General features: G+C 55.9%; 2 protein-coding genes across 5 annotated transcripts in view; one reads left to right on the top strand and one right to left on the bottom strand.

The window, feature by feature from the left end:
* The first annotated feature begins 3112 nt into the window (after positions 1–3112).
* Positions 3113–11382, top strand: VIL1 (villin 1). Its single transcript, XM_067299205.1, has 20 exons — positions 3113–3223; positions 4651–4752; positions 5131–5205; positions 5358–5554; positions 5923–6031; positions 6483–6593; positions 6745–6947; positions 7474–7552; positions 7700–7798; positions 8025–8178; positions 8289–8389; positions 8542–8679; positions 8940–9098; positions 9218–9397; positions 9550–9695; positions 9856–10000; positions 10283–10471; positions 10639–10707; positions 10969–11106; positions 11203–11382. Exons 1-20 carry the CDS (start codon positions 3119–3121, stop codon positions 11314–11316), a joined length of 2613 nt encoding a protein of 870 aa, XP_067155306.1. The 5' UTR covers positions 3113–3118; the 3' UTR covers positions 11317–11382.
* Positions 11383–14201: 2819 nt separating this feature from the next.
* Positions 14202–19882, bottom strand: part of USP37 (ubiquitin specific peptidase 37) — a 36607-nt gene continuing 30926 nt past the window's right edge. For all 4 annotated transcript variants that reach the window (XM_067299202.1, XM_067299203.1, XM_013960631.2 and 1 more), the window contains 4 exons: positions 19236–19351; positions 17944–18013; positions 17403–17541; positions 14202–16537 (listed from right to left, as the gene is read on the bottom strand). In XM_067299202.1, the coding sequence (XP_067155303.1) occupies positions 16450–16537; positions 17403–17541; positions 17944–18013; positions 19236–19351 (413 nt within the window). In that variant the 3' untranslated portion in view covers positions 14202–16449. The remainder of the gene's footprint in view (positions 16538–17402; positions 17542–17943; positions 18014–19235; positions 19352–19882) is intronic.

Genomic DNA, 19882 nt, shown 5'->3' with positions numbered 1-19882 from the left:
AGTGGCCCGACATGTCTGGCTGGGGGGCCCCGAAGGAGGGGGCTGCGGCTGGTGCGGTGCCCCCTGCCCCTGTGCCACAGCGGCTGGCGCAGCCCCGGGACGCGGCCACAGAGCAGAGAGCGGCTCCGCGGGGTCCCCCCACCCCAAAACGCAGCCCCAGCTGCCCCGCTGGGGGCCCTGCATCCAGGTAAGGGACCCCCAGGGGAGACTGGGGTGGGGGCACAGGGCTCGGCCTGCTGTGGGGCGGGCGCTGGGGCAAGGGGGGATGGACCCCCATCATGGCTGGGAAGGGGCTGGGGAGTACAGGCGAGTGGAGGGTGCTGTGAGAGTCCACCCCCCTGGCATCAGAGCACCCCCCTTGTTTGTGGCTGCCCCCCCCCATACCTGACTCACCCCACTGCTACCACTTTGGGGAAGTCTTGGGGGGGGGCAGGCAGGATTTGGAGTGAAGGAGGGTACTCTGAAGACCCTGCCTTCTCCACCCCCAGTCTCGTCCCCCCAGGGCCCTGTCCATGCCAACTCGCCCTCCGCAGTGAGCACGGCCCCTGCCCCAAGACACAGTGCCAGCACCCCAAACTTGGCCATGCCCCATCCCATCCCCCCAGCTGGCTCTCAGCCAGTTTGGGGGGGGAACGCAGTGAGGGGGCAGCGTTCCCCTTTACGTCCCTGGTGCCCGGTTTGCCCTGAGCTGCCCCCTGGGTGGGAGCTGGGAGGCGGCAGGCAGCTGGGGGTGCCAGCAAGGGACCCTGGGGTGCTGGGAGCACTGGGAGCAGCCCTGGGGACAGCAGAGGTTGTGGGCACCCCACAGCAGAGCCCGTTGTGCCCCCCGCAGTGCGTTTGGGGCCGGGGACGAAGCAGGGGCTGTGCTGGGGGCCACATCCTGCACCTCGGCAGCCCTGGGCATGGCCACGCTGCTCAGCTCTTTGCAGCCGAACCCCAAGGGCAATCGGGGGGCCTTTGGGGCTCGGCCAGGTGCCACATCCGCCTGGCACCGGCACGCTGCTCTCGCCACCGCTGGCCTGGAGAAGGGCCAGATCCAGGACAAGGGCGCGGGATGCCCACGGCGCTGTGGCACAAGGTGCTGGCTCAGCAGGGCAGGCGAGATAAGGCTGTGGCAATCCTGCAGGGCTGGGGAGCGATAAGACGGGCCGGGTGAGCCTGGGGGCCTGCTTGCCACTGCAAAACCCCGTTCAAAGGTTTACACAGCCCCCAGACATCCCTTAAATCCTGCTCCTGTGCAAGGAGCCAGCTGGAAAATGGACCTGAAGGGGGACGGGCAGGATGGGGATGGGTCACTACATGCCATGTGGCTCTCCGTTGCCTGCACAAGCACCAAGAGGCAGTGACCGAAGCCAGCGGGAGCCAGGGCCAAGTCAGGATCCTCGTGGCAGGGAGCTCCGGGCCACGAGCCATCTCTGGAGGTTCCCAGGGACCCTGGCCCGTCCATGGTAGAGGGTTCCTGAACGCCAGGAGCTGCCACCACAGAGCGGGTGCCCCTGCCGCAGCCCCGGTGCTGCAGCGCGCCACCCCAGCAGTGGCTGCATTTTCCTGCTGGTCCCAGCAGCCTCCCGCCCCTGCGAGGCCCCAGCGCTGCAGGACGAAACAGAAAGCAAGCGGCTGCCGGTGACAGGGACGGCCCATGCAGGGAGCCAGACGCCTGGGTCCCTCCACCCTGTACTTCCTGCATGGGGCAGTTCATACTCCTGCCATGGGTTTTTAACCCAGCCTGTGGGCAAAAGCGTGAGTCCAGCCCCTTTCTCCCACCTGTCAGCTTGGGTAAATATTTGATGGGCTGGAGGGTTATCAGCTGCAGGCACTGATCAGCCCGGGGGAGGTTTTTCACCCAGGTGCTGATAAAAGCCTGGCCCACACTGCAGGGCTGGGGAATCTTTGTCTTCATCCCAGTCTCACCCTGCTACCTTTGTCCTGGTGCTTGTGCAGTCCTGTGTCCCCACCAGGCCTTGCAGGCAGGGATGCCCTGTGGTTCAGTGGGGTGCCCTGCCCTGCCCTGCAGCAGGGGGGTGCAGCCCTCACATTGCTCCTTCGGGCTCTCCTGCTTCAGAGTACCTCCTTCAGCAGGGTGCTGGGGAGCATCTCCTCATCCACACCCCACTCTGTCCCTCACAGTCCCCTAGGTACCGAGCAGCCCTGGCCAACAGGATCCCCAGCCCTGCTGGTGTGTTTGCCCTTGGGGGCAAATGCCCTTGGGAGTCCGTAGGGTGCCCAGCGGGGCTCCGGGAGGCAGGATGATGGGAGACACAGTGCTCCAAGCCCCATCCTACCATCCCATGACCCTATGCCCCAACCCACAACCCTATGCTCCACGCCACATCCCATGGCCCCACGGCCTGTCCCACCGTTCAGTTGCCCGGGCTGGTGCCTGAGCTCGGCAGGTCCCTTCTCACCCGCCTGCGCCTGCCTGCTGGCCTCGCTGGGGGTTTATGGCCCTTCAGCAGCACCTGGCCACATATGGCAGGTACCACTGGTGTTTATCAATCAGCATTGCCGGCAGCACGCAGCAGCCAGCTCTGCTCTCGGCCAGATCCAGATCAGGTGCTGAGGCCAGTGTGGGGCCTGCCGCTGTGCTTACCTTCGTCCTTGCTCTGGGACCTGCTGTGACAGAGAGGGGCTGGCTGTGAGCCCTGCATCCCAGCCCAGTGTCCCCTCTGCACCCCACTCACCATGGGCCTGTGCTGGGGCTGCAGGGAGCCCTGCACGGGGGGGACGAACCTCTTGGGCGGCAAGCAGGGAAACGGCCCCTGACTGGGGGCTAGTGCGCTCTGGGGACAGTCCCACAGCCAGGCGATGTGCTATGGGCCTCCATGGGGTGGCAAGGGGATGCCCCGGGAAGATAACACTGCAGCGCTGGTGGGTCTGAACTCATGACACCGAAGCCCATCACCACCAGGTTTGTGCCTGCAGCCAACACAGGAGCAGCCCCAGGAAAGGTGGCCGATACCACCCTGGGCACGGTAAGCCTGCAGCCAAGGTGCCGGGGTAGATGTGTGCTGCGATAGCACCGGGGGGATAATTAACCCATGAGTAACGGGGCTCTCTGGCCGCCAGGAAGCCCTGGACTGATGTGGGGACCTTGACTCGAGGCCGTTCCTGCCCTTATATGGTGAACATGGGCTGGGACAGGAGGGGACAAAGGTTTCTTCGGTGCTGGCACCTGAGCACTTTGCCTAGGTACACCTGTCTCGTGCCCAGCTCTGCAGGGAAGGTGAGGGGCTGGGGGCTGGGGGCAGGCGGGGGGACAGCACATCTCACAGCCACCGTGGCTCCCAGCACCAGGGTGGCCGGAGGCCCAGCTCGGGAACGGGCTGGGCGCAGGTGTGTTCCCAAGCCTGGTCCAGGCCCTGCGGCATCAGGGGACGGGGAGGTGGGTGTTCCCAGGCCAGCGCTGTGGGAACAGGTAGTGTTTTGCAGGACTTGCTGGGGGGGTTGGGGGACCCCCCCAGGCATGGCTCGCTCTCCCCTGCCGGCCCCCACCCAGGTACACAGAGGTCTTTGCCCAGTCCTGGGTGCCCGCCCCTGCTGCTTGCTTGTCGATGCATGCTGTGTCCTGGTGGGCTCAGCTGCCTGGGGCACGCGCCCGCGGGCAGCCTCTGGGCTCGGAATGGGCTCAGCACACCTCCGAGACACTGCTGCGCTTCTCCCTGGTGCAACGCCGCCCATGGGGGGTGGGGGTGGGAACTACTGACGTGACACGGGAAACTGAGGCAGTCAGCGAGGCCTGGGGGCCTGGAGGTGACGGAAGGGGGCTTGGGAGGGGGTCGGGCCCCAGCAGCCCAAGGGCAGGGGGTTACACAGTGTGGAGGGTGCTGGAGCAGACAGCACTTGCATGTGCATGCGTGTTTGTGCATGTGTGTGTGTGAATGCATATGTGTGCGGATGTGCACACGTGTGAGCATGCATGCATGCATGCCTGCGCGGTGCCGCGAGCAGGAGCAGGACCCCAGCCCTGTCCCCAGCAGGTCACCCAGCCCCCGCCCAGCAAGGTCCAGGCTGTCACTGGCAGGGACCGGCAGATGCTCAGTGCCTGCCTGTCTCTTCCGGGTGTCCAGGGCTCCAGGCATCCATCTGCAGCTCAGGGAGCAGAGCGGATCTTCGGGGGCACTGGGCATCTCTGCAGGCAGCCAAAGCCCAGGTGTCTCTGGCTCTTTGCCGCAGGAAGCTGCGCTGTGCCCATGCCACGCGTGGGGCCAGGCTGAGTGGGGCCGGTGCTGGCTGGCTCTGGGGAGGAGCAGTGCCACCCAGGTGTGGCTGCTGCGCTGGGGGTGCCCTGCACAGCCTGGCCCTGGGCCCAGGCGCTGGGGCACTGAGGACACCCTGCTCGTCTCCCGGCTCCGGGAGCTGCCATCACTCCTGCCCACCACAGACCTCAGCATAGTCTGGGACCCGCAATACCTCCTCATGGGCTCAGCGCCAACCGGGGCCAGCCGGACGCCAGACCCACCTCCATGCCCCACAGCCCTGGCCTCAGGGTCCCAGGGACACCTTACCCCAGGTGGCCCGGGACAGGGGTTCATGCCCCTGCCCGCTGCAGCCCCAGCAGGGCACCGCAGCCTGGCAAGCTGCCTCTGTCCTGGCTCTGAATGACTCTGCCTGTCGTTAGCACTAATGAGGCTGTCGCCGATGTCCCGACAGGTCCCCCTGCCTGCAGCAGCGTTCACCATGGCGGAGCTCAGCGCCAAAGTCAGCAAGACGCTGAACAAGACCACGCCAGGCCTCCAGATCTGGCGAATCGAGGTGGGCATGGGCTGGGCTGGCCTGGGGCACGGCCGGCTCGCTTTGGGGGGGTTTCCCTTCAGTAGAGCCCCAGAGCGGCCCCATGGTGGAGGCACAGTGCTGCCTCGGGCACCGGCTGGGCACCCATTGCTGGGAGCCTGGGCGTCCCCAGAGGGAGCAGAGCCTCCAAAGGTGAGCTGTCTTGGGGGGCAGCAGGAAGGGGGAATCTCCACTTTCTGTCCTCAGTGACTTGGTTTGGGGGCCTTAATGCAGCATCTAGGGGTTAAATCCCCCCCAGGTTTTGGGGTTGGGTGCTGAAGGGTGCACGGGTCTGGGTCAGGGGTCCCTGCGGGCTGCCCCCACCCCATGCTGGGACTCACCTGCTCCTTCCTTTTGCAGAACATGGAGATGGTGCCGGTGCCCACCAAAAGTTACGGCAACTTCTATGAAGGGGATTGCTACGTCTTGCTCTCGGTACAGTGGTGCAGGCTCCCGGGGGGGGGGGGGGGCAGGGCAGGTTCTGCCCTGCGGGTGGTGCAGGGAGGGGGGGGTCCTGGCCGGACCGGTGTGGGGCTGTGGGGTGCTCTGCTCCCCAGGCTCTTCTAGAGGGGACTGCTCACCCGCAGACGCGCAAGACTGGGAACAGCTTCATGTATGACATCCACTACTGGCTGGGCCAGGATTCGAGCCAGGATGAGCAGGGGGCTGCGGCCATCTACACCACGCAGATGGACGACCACCTGGGCACCGTGGCTGTGCAGCACCGTGAGGTCCAGGGCCACGAGAGCGAGACTTTCCGCGCCTATTTCAAGCAGGGCATCATGTAGGTCGGCCACCCGGGAGACCCGCTTCCCAGCGCAGCCATCCTTGTCTGCCCCCTTGCTTCAGCCCCCAGCCCCTGCATGCCCCCCCATGCTGGGGACCTGTCCCGCACTGGAGGATGGGAACAGCCCTGCCCAGCAAGGCTGGGGGGAGGCGGGGAGGGGTCTTGATGTGGCCTCGGGCCTCTCACAGCTCGCCCCAGTGGGTGGGAGGACGCCTGGGTTCACAACTCATTCCCCTCTGCCGCTGCCCCACTGCCAGGCCCTGGGCATGTCGCTTAACACCTCCCTGCACACCTGGGGGGACGGGGACCCTGCTGGAACAGGAACGGGTGACTAGGGCTCATGCCATGTCTGTCTGTCCCCCCAGCTATAAGAAGGGTGGAGTGGCCTCGGGCATGAAGCACGTGGAGACAAACACTTACAATGTCCAGCGCCTGCTGCACGTGAAGGGCAAGAAGACCGTGGCGGCAGGAGAGGTGAGTTATGGGCCAGGTGGGTTCCCCCCACCCCAGCCCTGTCCAGGCCCGTCCACGCTGGGCACAGCTCACCCACACCCACAGCGGGATTGCAGCCCACACAGGATGGGTGTCAGCTGAGCACCCACACGGTAACTCCCAGCCAGCCATGACCCTTTAGCAGAGATGCTTTTCGGGGTCAGGATAAGGCCAGGGCCCCCCTAGACACAGCTGCCTTCAGCCAGAGCTGTGGAGTGGGAAAGGCCAGGCAGCTCTGCCCCAGAGGTGTCTGCATTTCCCAGCCAGCCCTCCCCATGGGAGCACCCCAAAAAGCTTCTGTCAGGGCAGGGAGGAGAAATTCAGCCTGGAGATGCCCATGAGAGGATGTCCCTGCTGGGCTGGGGCAGGCAGGGACTGTGGAGCCGGGCAACCCAGGAGTTCTGCCTGCCTTCAACTTCCCCTCCTGCCGCAGGTGGAGATGAGCTGGAAAAGCTTCAACCGGGGTGATGTGTTTCTGCTCGACCTGGGCCAGCTCATCATCCAGTGGAACGGCCCCGAGAGCAACCGCACCGAGAGGCTGAAGGTACGGCCAGGGCACTCAGTCACTCCAGACCCCGTGGCCTGAGGGATGCGTGGCTGCCCCGGCCCCCAATAGGCCCCCTCCCGATGGAGTTGGCAACCAGCTTCCCCCCCCCCCCCCCCGGGCTGACCCATGACCCTCTCCTGACGTGCAGGCGATGACCCTGGCCAAGGACATCCGGGACCGGGAGCGTGGTGGACGCGCCAAGATTGGCATGGTGGACAGCGAAGACGAAAGTGCCTCGCCAGAGCTCATGAAGGTCCTCACACATGTGCTGGGAGAGAAGCAGGACATCCAGGCAGCCATTCCTGATGAGGTCGTGGACCAGGCGCTCAAGACTTCCCTCAAACTCTACCAGTGAGTTGTGGGGATGGGGTTGCCCATGGGGGCATCTGCTGGGACACAGGGTGCTGCAGCACCCATCTCTGCCATATCCGAATACCGGGACCCCCACAGCAAGGAGTCCCATGGCTCCTGTCCCCATGGGCAGCCCCTGTGAGGGAACAGGGCCACCTTGGGGAGGACAGGTCCTTGGAGCCAGAGAAGCCCTTGGTGCCAACGGGGTTGGTACCCAATAGCAGGTACAGAAATGCCTGTGCTGATGTGACTGATGCCTTCGTACATGGTGGCATGACCCTGGTTAAGCTGCATGGCCCTGTCCTGTCTGACCTCTGCTTTCTCCCTCAGTGCAGCTGTGTGCGCTGGGAGCAGGGCTGGATACAGCCCTTCTCCAAGGCAGAGTGAGCTGTGAACCAGGCTGTGACCGTGGGAGAGCTGGGATGGGGAAGGGGGGGATGGCCAGCCCTGGAACCCCAATGGGGGGGCTGGAGAGAGGTTTCCCTGCCCCTTTCCTAACCCTCCCTCCCCTCTTTTGTCTCACCAGCGTCTCCGATGCCAGTGGGAACCTGGTCATACAGGAGGTGGCCATTCGACCCTTGACTCAAGACATGCTCCAGCATGAGGTGCGTTACTCATCCCAGGGATGGAGAAATGCCCAATTTCCTTGGCAGTTTTAACCCTCTGAAAGCCACTTTGGTAGGCTTCCCAGCGGCTTTTGAAGGGTTAAAGCTGCCCCAGGTCCTAATTTTGCTGCTGTCGTTCCCTCCTAGGACTGCTATATCCTTGATCAAGGGGGGCTCAGGATCTTCGTGTGGAAAGGGAGAGACTCCACCAAGGAGGAGAAGCAGCAGGCCATGAGCAGGGCCCTAGTGAGTGATGGGGACAGTTATAGGGTGACCCCAGCAAGCCCCAAGGGGCTGCAGGAGCATCAACACCAGTGCACAGTCCTGGGCTGCCCTCATTGTGCCTGGCATTGGGGGGGTCCTGCCAGGGAGGGTGCTGGGAATCCCCTCCCCAGGCTGGGGCACCCCCATGGTTTGAAGTGCCTGATTCCCGGGCACTCCATGCCCACGTGTGGGGTCCGGCTCCCCCCAGGGTTTCATCAAAGCCAAGAACTACCCAGCCAGCACCAGCGTGGAGACGGAGAACGATGGGTCCGAATCATCTGTCTTCAGGCAGCTCTTCCAAAAATGGACTGTCCCCAGCCAGGCCAGTGGGCTGGGCAAGACGCATACTGTGGGCAAAGTGGGTGAGTGCCCCCAGCCGGGTGATGCTCGGGCACCGGGCTCGGAGCATCCCGACTGCAGCAGGGAGTGTGCTGTGTCTGGAGTTGGGCTCAGCCCCTGCCCTTGCCCGCAGCCAAGGTGGAGCAGGTGAAGTTCGACGCCACCACCCTGCACGCCAAGCCCCAGCTGGCTGCCCAGCAGAAGATGGTGGACGATGGATCTGGGGAGGTCGAGGTAGGGTGGCAGGCACTGAGGCTGGGCCAGGTGCCGTGGGCGCGCACACAGGCATCGGGCTGAGCAGGGGGGATACCAGAAGGCCACAGCTCTGCAGGGCTGGGGGATGCCCCAGCCCTGCCAGCAGCACAATGCCGTCCCCATCCCTGCAGGTATGGCGTGTGGAGAACCAGGAGCTGGTGCCCGTGGAGAAGCGGTGGCTGGGCCATTTCTACGGTGGGGACTGCTACCTGGTGCTGTACACCTACCACGTGGGGCCCAAGGTGAACCGTATCATCTACATCTGGCAGGTGAGACCCCAGGCTGGATTCCCCCCCCCCATGTCTCACCCACAGCCAGTGGCACAGCACCAGGGCATCTCCCTGGACCTGGGAGCTCTGCTCCGAGCTGGGCCCCTACAGGAAAGGCAACGCTGGCATCACTGCTTCATCACTACCATATCTCTGCCCCCCACATTGTGTCCCCCATCTCGTGCACAGCAGCATGACTCTTTCCCAAAGAGGGAAACTGAGGCAGGGGTCAGCTCTGAGCTCCCCTCTGCCCTGCCCAGGGCCTTCACGCCAGTGTGGATGAGACTACTGCCTCAGCGTACCAAGCCGTGATCCTGGACCAGAAGTACAACAATGAGCCAGTGCAGGTTCGGGTGACCATGGGCAAGGAGCCAGCACACCTCATGGCCATCTTCAAGGGCAAGATGGTGGTGTACGCGGTGAGCACAGGGTGGTCAGAGGGAGTGGGCACAGCTCGGGGGTTCTGTGGCACCTGGGGCTCAGCCTGCAGCACTGGTGGTGACATCCCATCCCCGTCCCCCTCAACTGCTGTCCCCAGGGTGGCACATCGCGGGCAGGCAACACAGAGCCTGTGCCCTCCACCCGCCTCTTCCAAGTGCATGGCACCAATGAGTACAACACCAAGGCCTTTGAGGTGCCCGTCCGCGCCTCCTCCCTCAACTCCAATGATGTCTTCGTGCTCAAGACTCCCAAGTGCTGCTACCTCTGGTATGGGAAGGTGGGTACCACATCCAGCAGCATTGTCACCGGGCTCCGGGGCAGGCATTGGCCTCCCAGAGGTAGATATCTCAGGCTCCTCCTTGACACGGGGAGTCAGGGTGGGAGATGGTGGCTGGGGACTGCAACAGACGGGCTGTGCTTGCTCTGCAGGGCTGCAGTGGGGATGAGCGTGAGATGGGCAAGACGGTGGCTGACATCATCTCCAAGGCGGAGAAGCCAGTGGTGGCGGAGGGACAGGAACCTCCCGAGTTCTGGGTGGCCCTGGGTGGCAAGTCCCAGTATGCCAACAACAAGAGGTACCAGCTTCTTGTCCCCAGGGTCTGGGGCAACAGGGACCCCCTGTGGCAGGGGGGGATGGGGGCACCTTGCCCTGCCCACCTTCAAGCATGCGATGGGCCTCAAGTTGTCAAGCAAGATGATGAGTCCTGTTCCCCACCATGGTGTCTCACTCCCCAGGCTGCAGGAAGAGACCCCCTCCGTGTCCCCCCGACTCTTTGAATGCTCCAACAAGACAGGCACCTTCCTGGCCACGGAGATCATGGACTTCACCCAGGATGACCTGGAGGAGGACGACGTTTACCTGCTGGATGTCTGGGACCAGGTGGGCTGGTTGGGAACGGACAGCTTTGATCTTTCAGACTGGCATCTCCAAGGGGGTATAGGACCTGCAGCAGCCGCAGGAGCTGGGATTGGAGTCTGGAAGCCCCTCCCATGCCCCCAACACCACTTTGTCCAACCCCCCTGCTCCAGGATGGCCTCCCAGCCCACAGTGCCCTTCCTTGGGGACGGACCCTGCATATCTCCCAGGCCTGGGTCAGGCCCAGCCCCAAATGGTGCTTCCAGCAGTGGGATGTAGGTGTGGGATATGGTGGCCTTGTTCCAGGTTTTCTTCTGGTTGGGGAAAGGCGCCAACGAGTCAGAGAAGGAGGCAGCGGCAGTGATGGCGCAGGAGTACCTGCGGAGCCACCCCAGTGGGCGCGACCTCCAGACACCCATCATCGTGGTGAAGCAAGGCTATGAGCCCCCCACTTTCACAGGCTGGTTCCTGGCCTGGGACCCTCTTAAGTGGACCGTGAGTCATGGAGGGGCTGGAGGGACAGAGGGGTCTTTTGCAGACGGGGACCAAGCCCAGCTCTGGCCCCAGTCAGCATCCTGGGGGAGGGTGCTGCTTCATCCTTGGCAGCCGGGCTGGTCCTGCCCATGCCTGCGGACCAAGTACTTTTGTCCCCCCCTTTGCAGGACAAGAAATCCTACGAGGAGCTTAGGGCCGAGCTGGCGGACGACGGCAGCCTGGGACAGCTCACATCAGTAAGTGTCATGGGGAGCTGGGGGCCACTGGAGTCTGGGAGGGTGCACGGGGTTTATGTGTGGAGAAGGCACCACATGGACAAAGGGAGCCCTCCGTCGTCCTACATGGCAGACAGAGCAGAGACTCAGGGCCATGCTCCCCCGTGTGGGATACCAGCCTCCAATGCCTGTGGCCAGGCTGGCACATCCATCCCCAGGCTGCTGGCCATGCGCAGCAGGCTGGCTCCGTGGGGCAGGCCCTGACTCTGTGCCCCTGGCCAGGAGATCACTTCCAGGCAAGAAATCTTCACGGCCACCACCACCCTCACCCCCAGCAAGCTGGAGACCTTCCCCCTGGACGTGCTCCAAAACACCTCAGCAGAGGACCTGCCTCGGGGTGTGGATCCCAGCAGGAAGGAGGTGAGCCCAGGGGGGCAACAGCATGGCAGACCGGGCCTGAGCTTGGCCGGGTGCTCAGGGCCCCCCAGCTTTTGCTCAGCCTCATCTCTCCCCCAGGACCACCTCTCCGACCAGGACTTCAAGACTGCCTTTGGCATGAACCGCTCTGCCTTCGCTGCCCTGCCCTTGTGGAAACAGCAGAACCTCAAGAAGGAGACAGGACTCTTCTGAGAGAGGAGCCCCAGCCTGGGCATGCACCGCACTCATTATTTTTATTAAATAAAATGAGTTTGGAGAGCAGGGCTCTATCTTCCCCCCACCAACCTCTGCGCTTAGCCCTACCTGCTCCTCCCCAGGTCCTGGGTTTATTGGGCGAGTAAAAGATGTCTGGGGAACATCTGGGATACGGTCCAGGACTTGACGCTCAGCAATGCGGTGGCACAGGGCTAAACTGGCCAGGGGTGCTACAGGTCTCACGCTCAGCTCCTTCCCCTCTGGCTTATCAGCTCCTCTCTTTGCTTCCACCCTGTGTACTCAGAGGCAGCTCGTGAGCATAGGAACAGGAATTGCCCAAACCCACTGCTCTGCTCGGCTGCCACCCCTGTGCCGGGGCACCCCGAGGCACCCGTGCCGGGGCAAGGGGCTGGGTGGGCGCAGCGGGCCACAGCCCAGCCCAGAGGCCCACCTGGCCCAGCAGGGCTTTCCGCACACGCCGTCGCTGCAGCAGCTCTGTGCCAAAGGTCTCGTATACAGCTGGAGCCGCTCCCTGCGTTATCGCATGCCCCCGCGCATAAACTGCAGTAAATACTTGTGGTACCAAAGGTAAAAGGAACAAGCCACAGCTTGAAGGGATGGTACGCATGCGGCCAAGGGAGGCAGCAAAGCACAGCCCCGGGGACGGCACTGCTGGGAACGGGGCACCAGCTGCCTGCAGGGGCACCAGGGTGGTGCAGAGGGCAGCGCAGAGGGCAGCGCTTTCCTGGAAGGCAAGCAGAGCAGTAGGGAGAGCAGCATTAATTCAAAGGAGGCTTTGCACAAGGTGCCACGATTTGTTCCTGCACCCCCCCCCCCAGCCGTGACAAGTGCGTTTTCCTCCCGTCTGGCTTCTGCGGATGCAAACTGTGGCACCAGCCTTGGGGCCGATGGTGCCAGACCATGGCCGAGTGGGGAGCCGGGCAAGTGCCTGGGCAAGGGCGGCATTTCCCTGCCACAGGGGCTCACGGGGAAACAGGCCTCAGCTTGCAGAGGCAGCGCTCCCGCAAACCACGCAAACAGGCCTGTGTTTGCAGGCACTGGGACGCACTGGAAATGCAGGGGGGATGTTACTGGGCGACAGAGCAAAGTCCCAGCTGGTGATAAGAGTGAAGAGCAGGAACTGAACGCAGGCAGAAGGGTGGTGCCCCATCGCTTTGGGTACTGAGGCAGCTCAGGTTTCATGGAAAGAAGATCCCAAACCATGAGGGGGTTAATAAAGAGGTTTTAATTTCACAAAAATCTATCTACACATCATTTAAAAAGGCAGGAAAAAAAACCCAAGAGCAAAAACTGTAAAGAATAGAGAGGAACAGGTCTGCTAAAACACAGAGAAAAAGTGCTGCTCCATATCAACAGTGTAATGAATCAAAAAGTCACTCAGAACGCAGAAACCAACCCAGGCATGTGGTAACCCTTGCTGCAGGTCCTCAACCACACGCACACACACACACCTGGAAACCCCCCAGCTTCATCAAATAAGTCTGGAGTCAAGTAGCAGAGCTAAGTGGACAGTAGCTGCCAGGGGTCCCGCACCCCTTTTTCTCTCTTTGGCAGTGGATTACAGGGAGAATTAGGTCAAACAAAACAAAACAAAACAGACTGGTTCTTTCCAGCCCCCTCCAGCTCCTCCACCAAAGCACAGCGATCCTCATGGATGTCTGAAGCCTGGGTGAAGCGCAGCAGAGAGCGCAGGGCTGGACCATCAGCTGTGCCTCATGCTCACTGCCGCACAGCCCGCGCCGGGCACCCCATCCAGCCCCCTCGAGTATGACACGTGGCCTCTTGCTGTCTGTGCTGCGCTGAAAAGGCGGTGGAAGGCGATGCCATGGCTACACGGGACAAACAGCTCTGCTCCTCCTACTCCTCTGGGCGCAGGCTGTGCTCCGGTGGGGGAAGCAGTCCTTGCTTTGCAACGGCTCTTCGTGCAGCCCCCTTCCCCAGCGCTCCGCAGACGCACGCACGCAACTTCCAGTTCATTGACACAAGTGTTTTTAGTTACCAGAGTAGTCAGAGTGGAGTAAATCAAGACCAAATTATCGCAGTCAGACAATGAAGGTGAGAGAGGAAGGCAAGCTGGGAATTCCTTGTGTTTATATGCTGAATCACACTTGGGCTAAACTAAGCTGATTCAGGAGCCGGTAAATGTTTAATCACTACTCTGCATATTTGAGGAAAAGCCAAAGAACCGTTTGTAACGCACATCTCGCAGACCGTCACTACTTCAGAGAGACGGTCCCGACCCGTCCCACCGCGCTGCCGACGGAGGAACCCTAAGGCCCCTCAGCTGACCTGGCAGCAAACGCGTCCGCGCTGACAGCTGCTGCGACAGCAAGGGCCGGGAGGCCAGAACAGCCAGTGCTAAAAGCCCGCACACGTTAAGGGGCTGTAAATGTCTCTCTCTAGCTACACATAATCCAGTTCGGGTATGCCACCTGAAAGGGCCGACCCTACTGAATTTTCCACCATGACACAGCGTGAGTGGTATGAAAGTTATAGCACAGAGTATCCTAGTGCACTGTTCCCACAGACAGAGACTCATCGCCCTGTGCAGGAGAGCTGTTACACAAGACACCCCTGGGCAGCGAAACACCCCTTGTCCTCCTCACTGCTCTCAGGCAGAGAGAAAGCCGGTTTCAGCAAGAAAGAGACTCCACGGACACTCCTGCCAGGGTGAAGGTTCAAGTGAGCTGCCATATGCCAAAAAAAGCTTAAAGTAATTAACAGATGTTTGCTAATTCTTAATGGCTAGAATAAACAAGAACTTTGTTTGCATAAAGCAAGGAAGGGTGGTTTCAAGCATCAGCTTTCTCACCTTGATCCAAACAAAAACTGGTTTACACAAAAGTTGGTGCACTGAAAAATAGGGCAACGTTTGTTTTTATTATAAATTAACTGATCTGGAGTGCAGTGCCTTGAAAAACATCTTTGCCACCCAAAATAGCAGAACTGACTTCTGATACTGTAAGTATACTGGTTATTTACAGCACTAGCATACGATGCACTTGGGGAAAACAGCTTTGCCCTCTGGACGGAGCAGTCCCTTCATCACATTTCCAGGGGCAGGGGCGATCAGTTCAACAAAGGGAGATTCCTGCGTCTCCTCCTCTTCCCATCACCCAGAATTCTACCAAAATTAACATCGACAATATAAAAGTATAATGCTTTGTAATAAATTAACATATATACCCACTTGGGCTGCATCTTACAAGATAAATGCTTTGTCATGTTTATAACTACAGGTTTGTTCCTAGCTTGGAAACCAGAAAGATGTCACACTGACCAGATCCACCAGGCTCATCCGATACGTGGACTGGAAGGTAAGTCAGTCTTTTCATCACACTGGGATCCCCAAAGTACTTTGCTTGCACAGGACTATCAGTGGCGATGGCTGTAGCTCATTGCTGCGCACAGAGGCGAGAAGAGGCCACCGACGAAGCATCCCTGCGCCAGCCTGCTAGGGATAAACTCTAGTGCGGAAGCGCCCATGAAAGAGGTGCCTGCTGTCTTCTAAACTGGTGGTTCTGTCTACTTTGCTTCAGTTGATTTATTCCTGAGAAACTCCTAATGATAGTTTAAAAAAACCCCAAACTATCTTGACAGCAAAAAAAGGTTTGTATGTGTTTTTTTCTTTTCTTTTCTTTTTTTTAAATAAGTCTTTCACCTCTAAAACTCAAGCTGCAAAAATCAGAACTAGAGGCCAAAACAATAGCAACTACTCTGCTTAGTAGCAACAATTTCTCTGAACTGAGTAAATGCCTGCTAAAGGAAACATCTGCCCTGCTAAATAAGTGCAAAGGTGCTAAAAAAAAGCAAGTCACTAGGCTTTTTTTTTTCCCTGCTGAAACACGCTATAAAATGAGCATCATGTCTCTAAATAGAATAAAACGTAACACCTCTCCCTAATCGTGTTCTGTTAATGTTGAACATGGGCTTTTCAAGAGCTTTCCACCTGGTTTAGTTTCTCCCACTGTACTCCTTAAAAAGAACAACAGACATATAGGTGCAGTAAAAACCATCTCCAACTCCTGGGGTAAGAGACAGTCACGGCAAGACCATGGTTCAATCAGAGAGCAATTCAAGTGCCAAGCAATACCCTGCAGACCCAGCCTTTTTCCACAGTTCCCATTTCAGGATGACCCAGGCACACACAGAAAGGGTAATGCCAGAACACTCTCATCCTCCCAGAATGCAAGATGAAAAAGTGGCTGCTGTTCACCTCCTGTTACTGGTCACGATCTGCTCCAGGTGTTCATCTACTTCCCCAGGGCCTTCAGCCAGAGTTAAATCAAAACAGCCCTATGCAATATAACTTCAGTGTGAAATACTGCACACTGAAAGAAAGAGGTCTCCTCTCTAAATGGTATTTATGCAACAATGCTATGAAGAAGATGCAATCAAATAATAAAACTTTTAAAATAAAAGAAATCACATATATAATCTCATTTCTAAAGGAGGATGACAGTGAATGGTGTAAAAAAGACAGAGCTGCCACCAGGTATGCAATACATTCCACAGCACCGACAGTTTGTTTCCTGGAACTGCATGTAAACAGCAGAGCACTTACAAACCCATGAATGTCAAAATGCATCAGCTTGAGTGATTCCGAAACGCCTGTTAGTGAGATGACTGGCAATAGCATACTCAGTGATCTGGGTTTCCAGTGAATATTACTAACACAATACACGCCAGGTTACAGAATCTATTGCTTAAATTGCTCTTGGAGAAAAAAAATGCCAAGTGATATGTATATCTTCCCCACTCATGTCTCACAGGCGAATGGGCTTTTAAAGTCGAGTCTCTTTTTGCACTATTGTTTTATCAGTTCACGAGCAGCTGTAGTCTTGTGGCTTGATGCAACTCTTTAAGGCTCCATGCTGACAAAATTATTTGAGAAACAATAAAAACTTCACCACAGGAGGATCGCGCTGGGATGTCAAGGTTTAAAAGCGTGGTTCGGGCCCAAGACTTGCACAGATGGTTCAACAAACTGAGCGTCCCATATTTCTACCTTTTTTCTCTTGTTTTGGCCCTGAGCTGTTTGTTACTCCTGTGTCTGGCACAAGTTCAGAATCTTCCTTGTTCCTCAGGAGGAACAAGGTGTTTTACTCTTCACAGAGGCTGACGAATTGATCTTCCTACTTCCATGCTAAGTGGCTGTGCATTTTTTTCTGTTTCTAGTAACTCATCGAAGATATCCCTGTAACACAGAGAAGACCAATAGTGAAACCTATATTTAACAACAAACTGCTACGTAAGACTGCCCTGAGGGAGGTGAGTGAAGGAAAAAAACAAAACAAAACAAAACAACCCTCCCCCACTCAACAACTGGATTTAATCCACAAGCGTCATGGATCCTGGCAGAGAAAAGTGTCTTATCTAACATCTCTAAGCAAGGCTCCTTGAATCCTGAAGCTTCCTCCTCCCCCAAATTATTACAATGAATAAGATCACTGGTAAACCTCAGAGAACAGTAACAATAGTGAAAATAAGAGTGCTAGTAAAAAGATCAGGAGGAATACAAAACACAGTTTGTAGATAAAGTAATATCTTTTATTAGAGGAACCAGTGAAGACAGAAAAAGGAGTCAAACTTTCAAGCACAAAGGCCCTTCTTCAGTTCTGTATGCCTGAAAAGATATTACTTCTACCTACAAACCTCATCTTGCTCATGTTCCAACACCAGTATAGATGCAACAATACAACCACTGAGAGGAAGAATAATGGCATTTATAAGTATCATAGCAAGCAAGGAAAAAACCCTAGCTACACTATGACTCTTGATGCAAATAATGTATAGTTGAGACACTGAATCCCCTCCTTAAAAGATGATTTCATGCATCTTGTTAAAACCCCATATATTACTGACAGACAATTCTATGCCACTGAACCCTTACAGCACTTCAATTTTGTCATTCTTGCATGTGATTTTGACTAGAATTTCCTCTGACAAATATATGGAGATACTTTTCATCTCCACCAAAGAGGACTAGAGGAAGAAGAGATGCCCACTGCCTCACAAATAGCAGATAATTACTGATACCAAAATTCCCCCAAGATACCTACTTGTGCATGTAGAAGAAGATGTAGCCACTTCGGTCTCTGTCACACTGAACAGTGGCCTCCAGAGTTCGAGACACTTCCAGGTCATTATAGGTGAACCAGGACTGCTTCTTGATATCGTAGACATCACTGATATAATGACCTTAAAAAACAGAGAATGCTGCCAGTTCAACTAGTAAGCTGTTTTTAGATATACTGGTCCAATGATATTTCAGATTTAAATGCCAAAACACCCTGAAGACCCTGGTCCCTCGACCTTTCCTGGTCAGTGAATTGATAACAACCACAAACAACTACATGGATCCCATAAGCAGTACTTCATCCACACGTCAGTTTGGGAACATGACCCCCTCCCCCTCCTCCTCTGTCAGCAAGCCACTATGAAAGATTTGCTCTGCTGCCTAAATATTCCTGCCAACTAGCATTAATTATAAATGCAACCTTAGAAATATTCCTCTCTGCAAATAATCCTGCTATATTAATTTTGTATCATGGATTTTTAATCTAGATTAAGATATGAAGAATAAAATATGGTATCTTTTACCTGAAGATGATGTGCTTCCAATATGACTGACGATGCTGATGAGACGATAGGAATGAGGAAGCTCTCCTGTCTAAAAATAAAGTACAATTAAAACTTTCAGGCATTTACTTTTGTCCCGTGTAGTTTATGGGCAACATGATTTATACCTGGGATATGGGCTTTGACTACTATATTCAAAGCTGCAAGCCAATCAAGGAACACAGAAACAGACACTCTGGGTCAGACCAAATGAAGAGTCCTCTGAGAACCAGGGACAGCTTCCAAAATTATTTAATCTTTCAGCAAGCCAATGGAAATGCAAAGAAACCACTCAGACCATATGCTGTCATGAGCTCTATACTACAAAGTTTTCTAAACAACTATTTCCTGAGTAACTTCCAGTGATGTCAGAATCAGATCCACCAAATAAACATAGAAAAACAAAAAGGGAACACCACACTGACTTTAAAAGATTAAAAATATACTCCTGATAATGATATACAGATTTAACAGCTAAGCCTGGATATGCAGCCCAGATTCTCTCACCCTGCACCTGTAATGCCAGCAGACAACGTCCTCTTTGCATGCAGGAAGCGTGCTCCATCTATTCATTGGCAATAAAACTAAGTGATAGCAATTGGCTTTTTTTTGTTGTTGTTTTAAAATCCTCTCTGACCAGAAAACTCAGTTGATACAATTCATTGACAACACTCTTAAAACATAACTCTTGGTTTAAGGGAAAGGAATTGGTAAGAAAATAAAAACTGCGCAAGGAAACTCTGCTTATATTAACCCTACCTACTCTGAACAGCTTTCCTTCCTCTGAGGCTTCCAGGCAACTCTCTCAACATTGCTGTGCAAGAGTGCTACCAGGCAGCAAACCCTGATTTATGGTTACATTTCACCTGATGCAAATAGGAGTTTTGCCACAACTTCTCAGTTCTGGTGATCCAGGTTCTACAAGTCCATGGCATCACAACTAAGGTACTATGCTGGCTAAAATACTCTTTCTTTGTAAGTAAAAATTCAGGCCAAATGCTTTTCACATAGCGCAACATTTCTGATAAAAAATTAATGTTTCCTTCTCTTTGTTACCAACATCATCTTAGAGAAACTCAGGGTTTCTGCATTTTTTTTTTTAAACACAATAGGGCAGAGTCTTACAGCCAGATATTTTTCACCATCCATTCTTCATCATAAAGGGTTTTTCTAAGACTAAACAAGTACATCCTCTCTGTAACAAAAACCTTGAATGCTAAATTGCCAATAAAGAGAAGCTGTATCTCTCAGTTCTTGAAATCATAGATCACCACCTCAGCATTTCTTTTAAGCTCTTCTGCTTCAGCTTCCGAATACTCCATGTCAAGAACGTCCTCATTCCCAGAGTCTTCATCAGAGCCAATGCTGTCCAGGAGAGAGCTGTTAAACTCTAAATAGTATGGAAACAATGATACTGCATGAGAATCCACGGCACACACAGGAATCCACAACAGGTTGGGATATATTCACCCACGTAAACAAGCGCAATAAAGTGCTAAAGTTTCAAGCTTCCTTTCTAAGCAAAGCAGGACATGTTGGAATTTCCAAGTGAGAACTCCTTCCCTCCCTTCCCCGGCTTGTCAGAGCATTAATTAAGAAAAAGACCTCAGACTATGGAATTCATTTTAGCATACTTTCTCTCATACTTTTGTAAAAGGGCACTGTGACAATGACAGCTGGATGATAAAAGAGTGGTCAGACATCCAGTTGGCTGTAAAGCGTTGGTGGTCTGCAGCCAGAACCTACATTAGAAGAATTACAGCCAGTTTGGCCAGTGAACTGTAAGTTTCTGCAGTGAGAAGCTATGAATTACAGTTTTAACTATAAGTTGCATTAACAAAGTGCATTTTTCAATTAAAACTGGCATCAAATTGCTACTGCTGGCAGTAGGCATCTTTTTATTGTTTTAGATGGTAAGAAG

The sequence above is a fragment of the Apteryx mantelli genome, chromosome 6, assembly GCF_036417845.1.
Source record: "Apteryx mantelli isolate bAptMan1 chromosome 6, bAptMan1.hap1, whole genome shotgun sequence".
Classification (NCBI taxonomy): Eukaryota; Metazoa; Chordata; class Aves; order Apterygiformes; family Apterygidae; genus Apteryx; species Apteryx mantelli.
The sequence above is the reverse complement of the archived record's forward strand: the minus strand, read 5'-3'. Positions and strand labels throughout refer to the sequence as shown.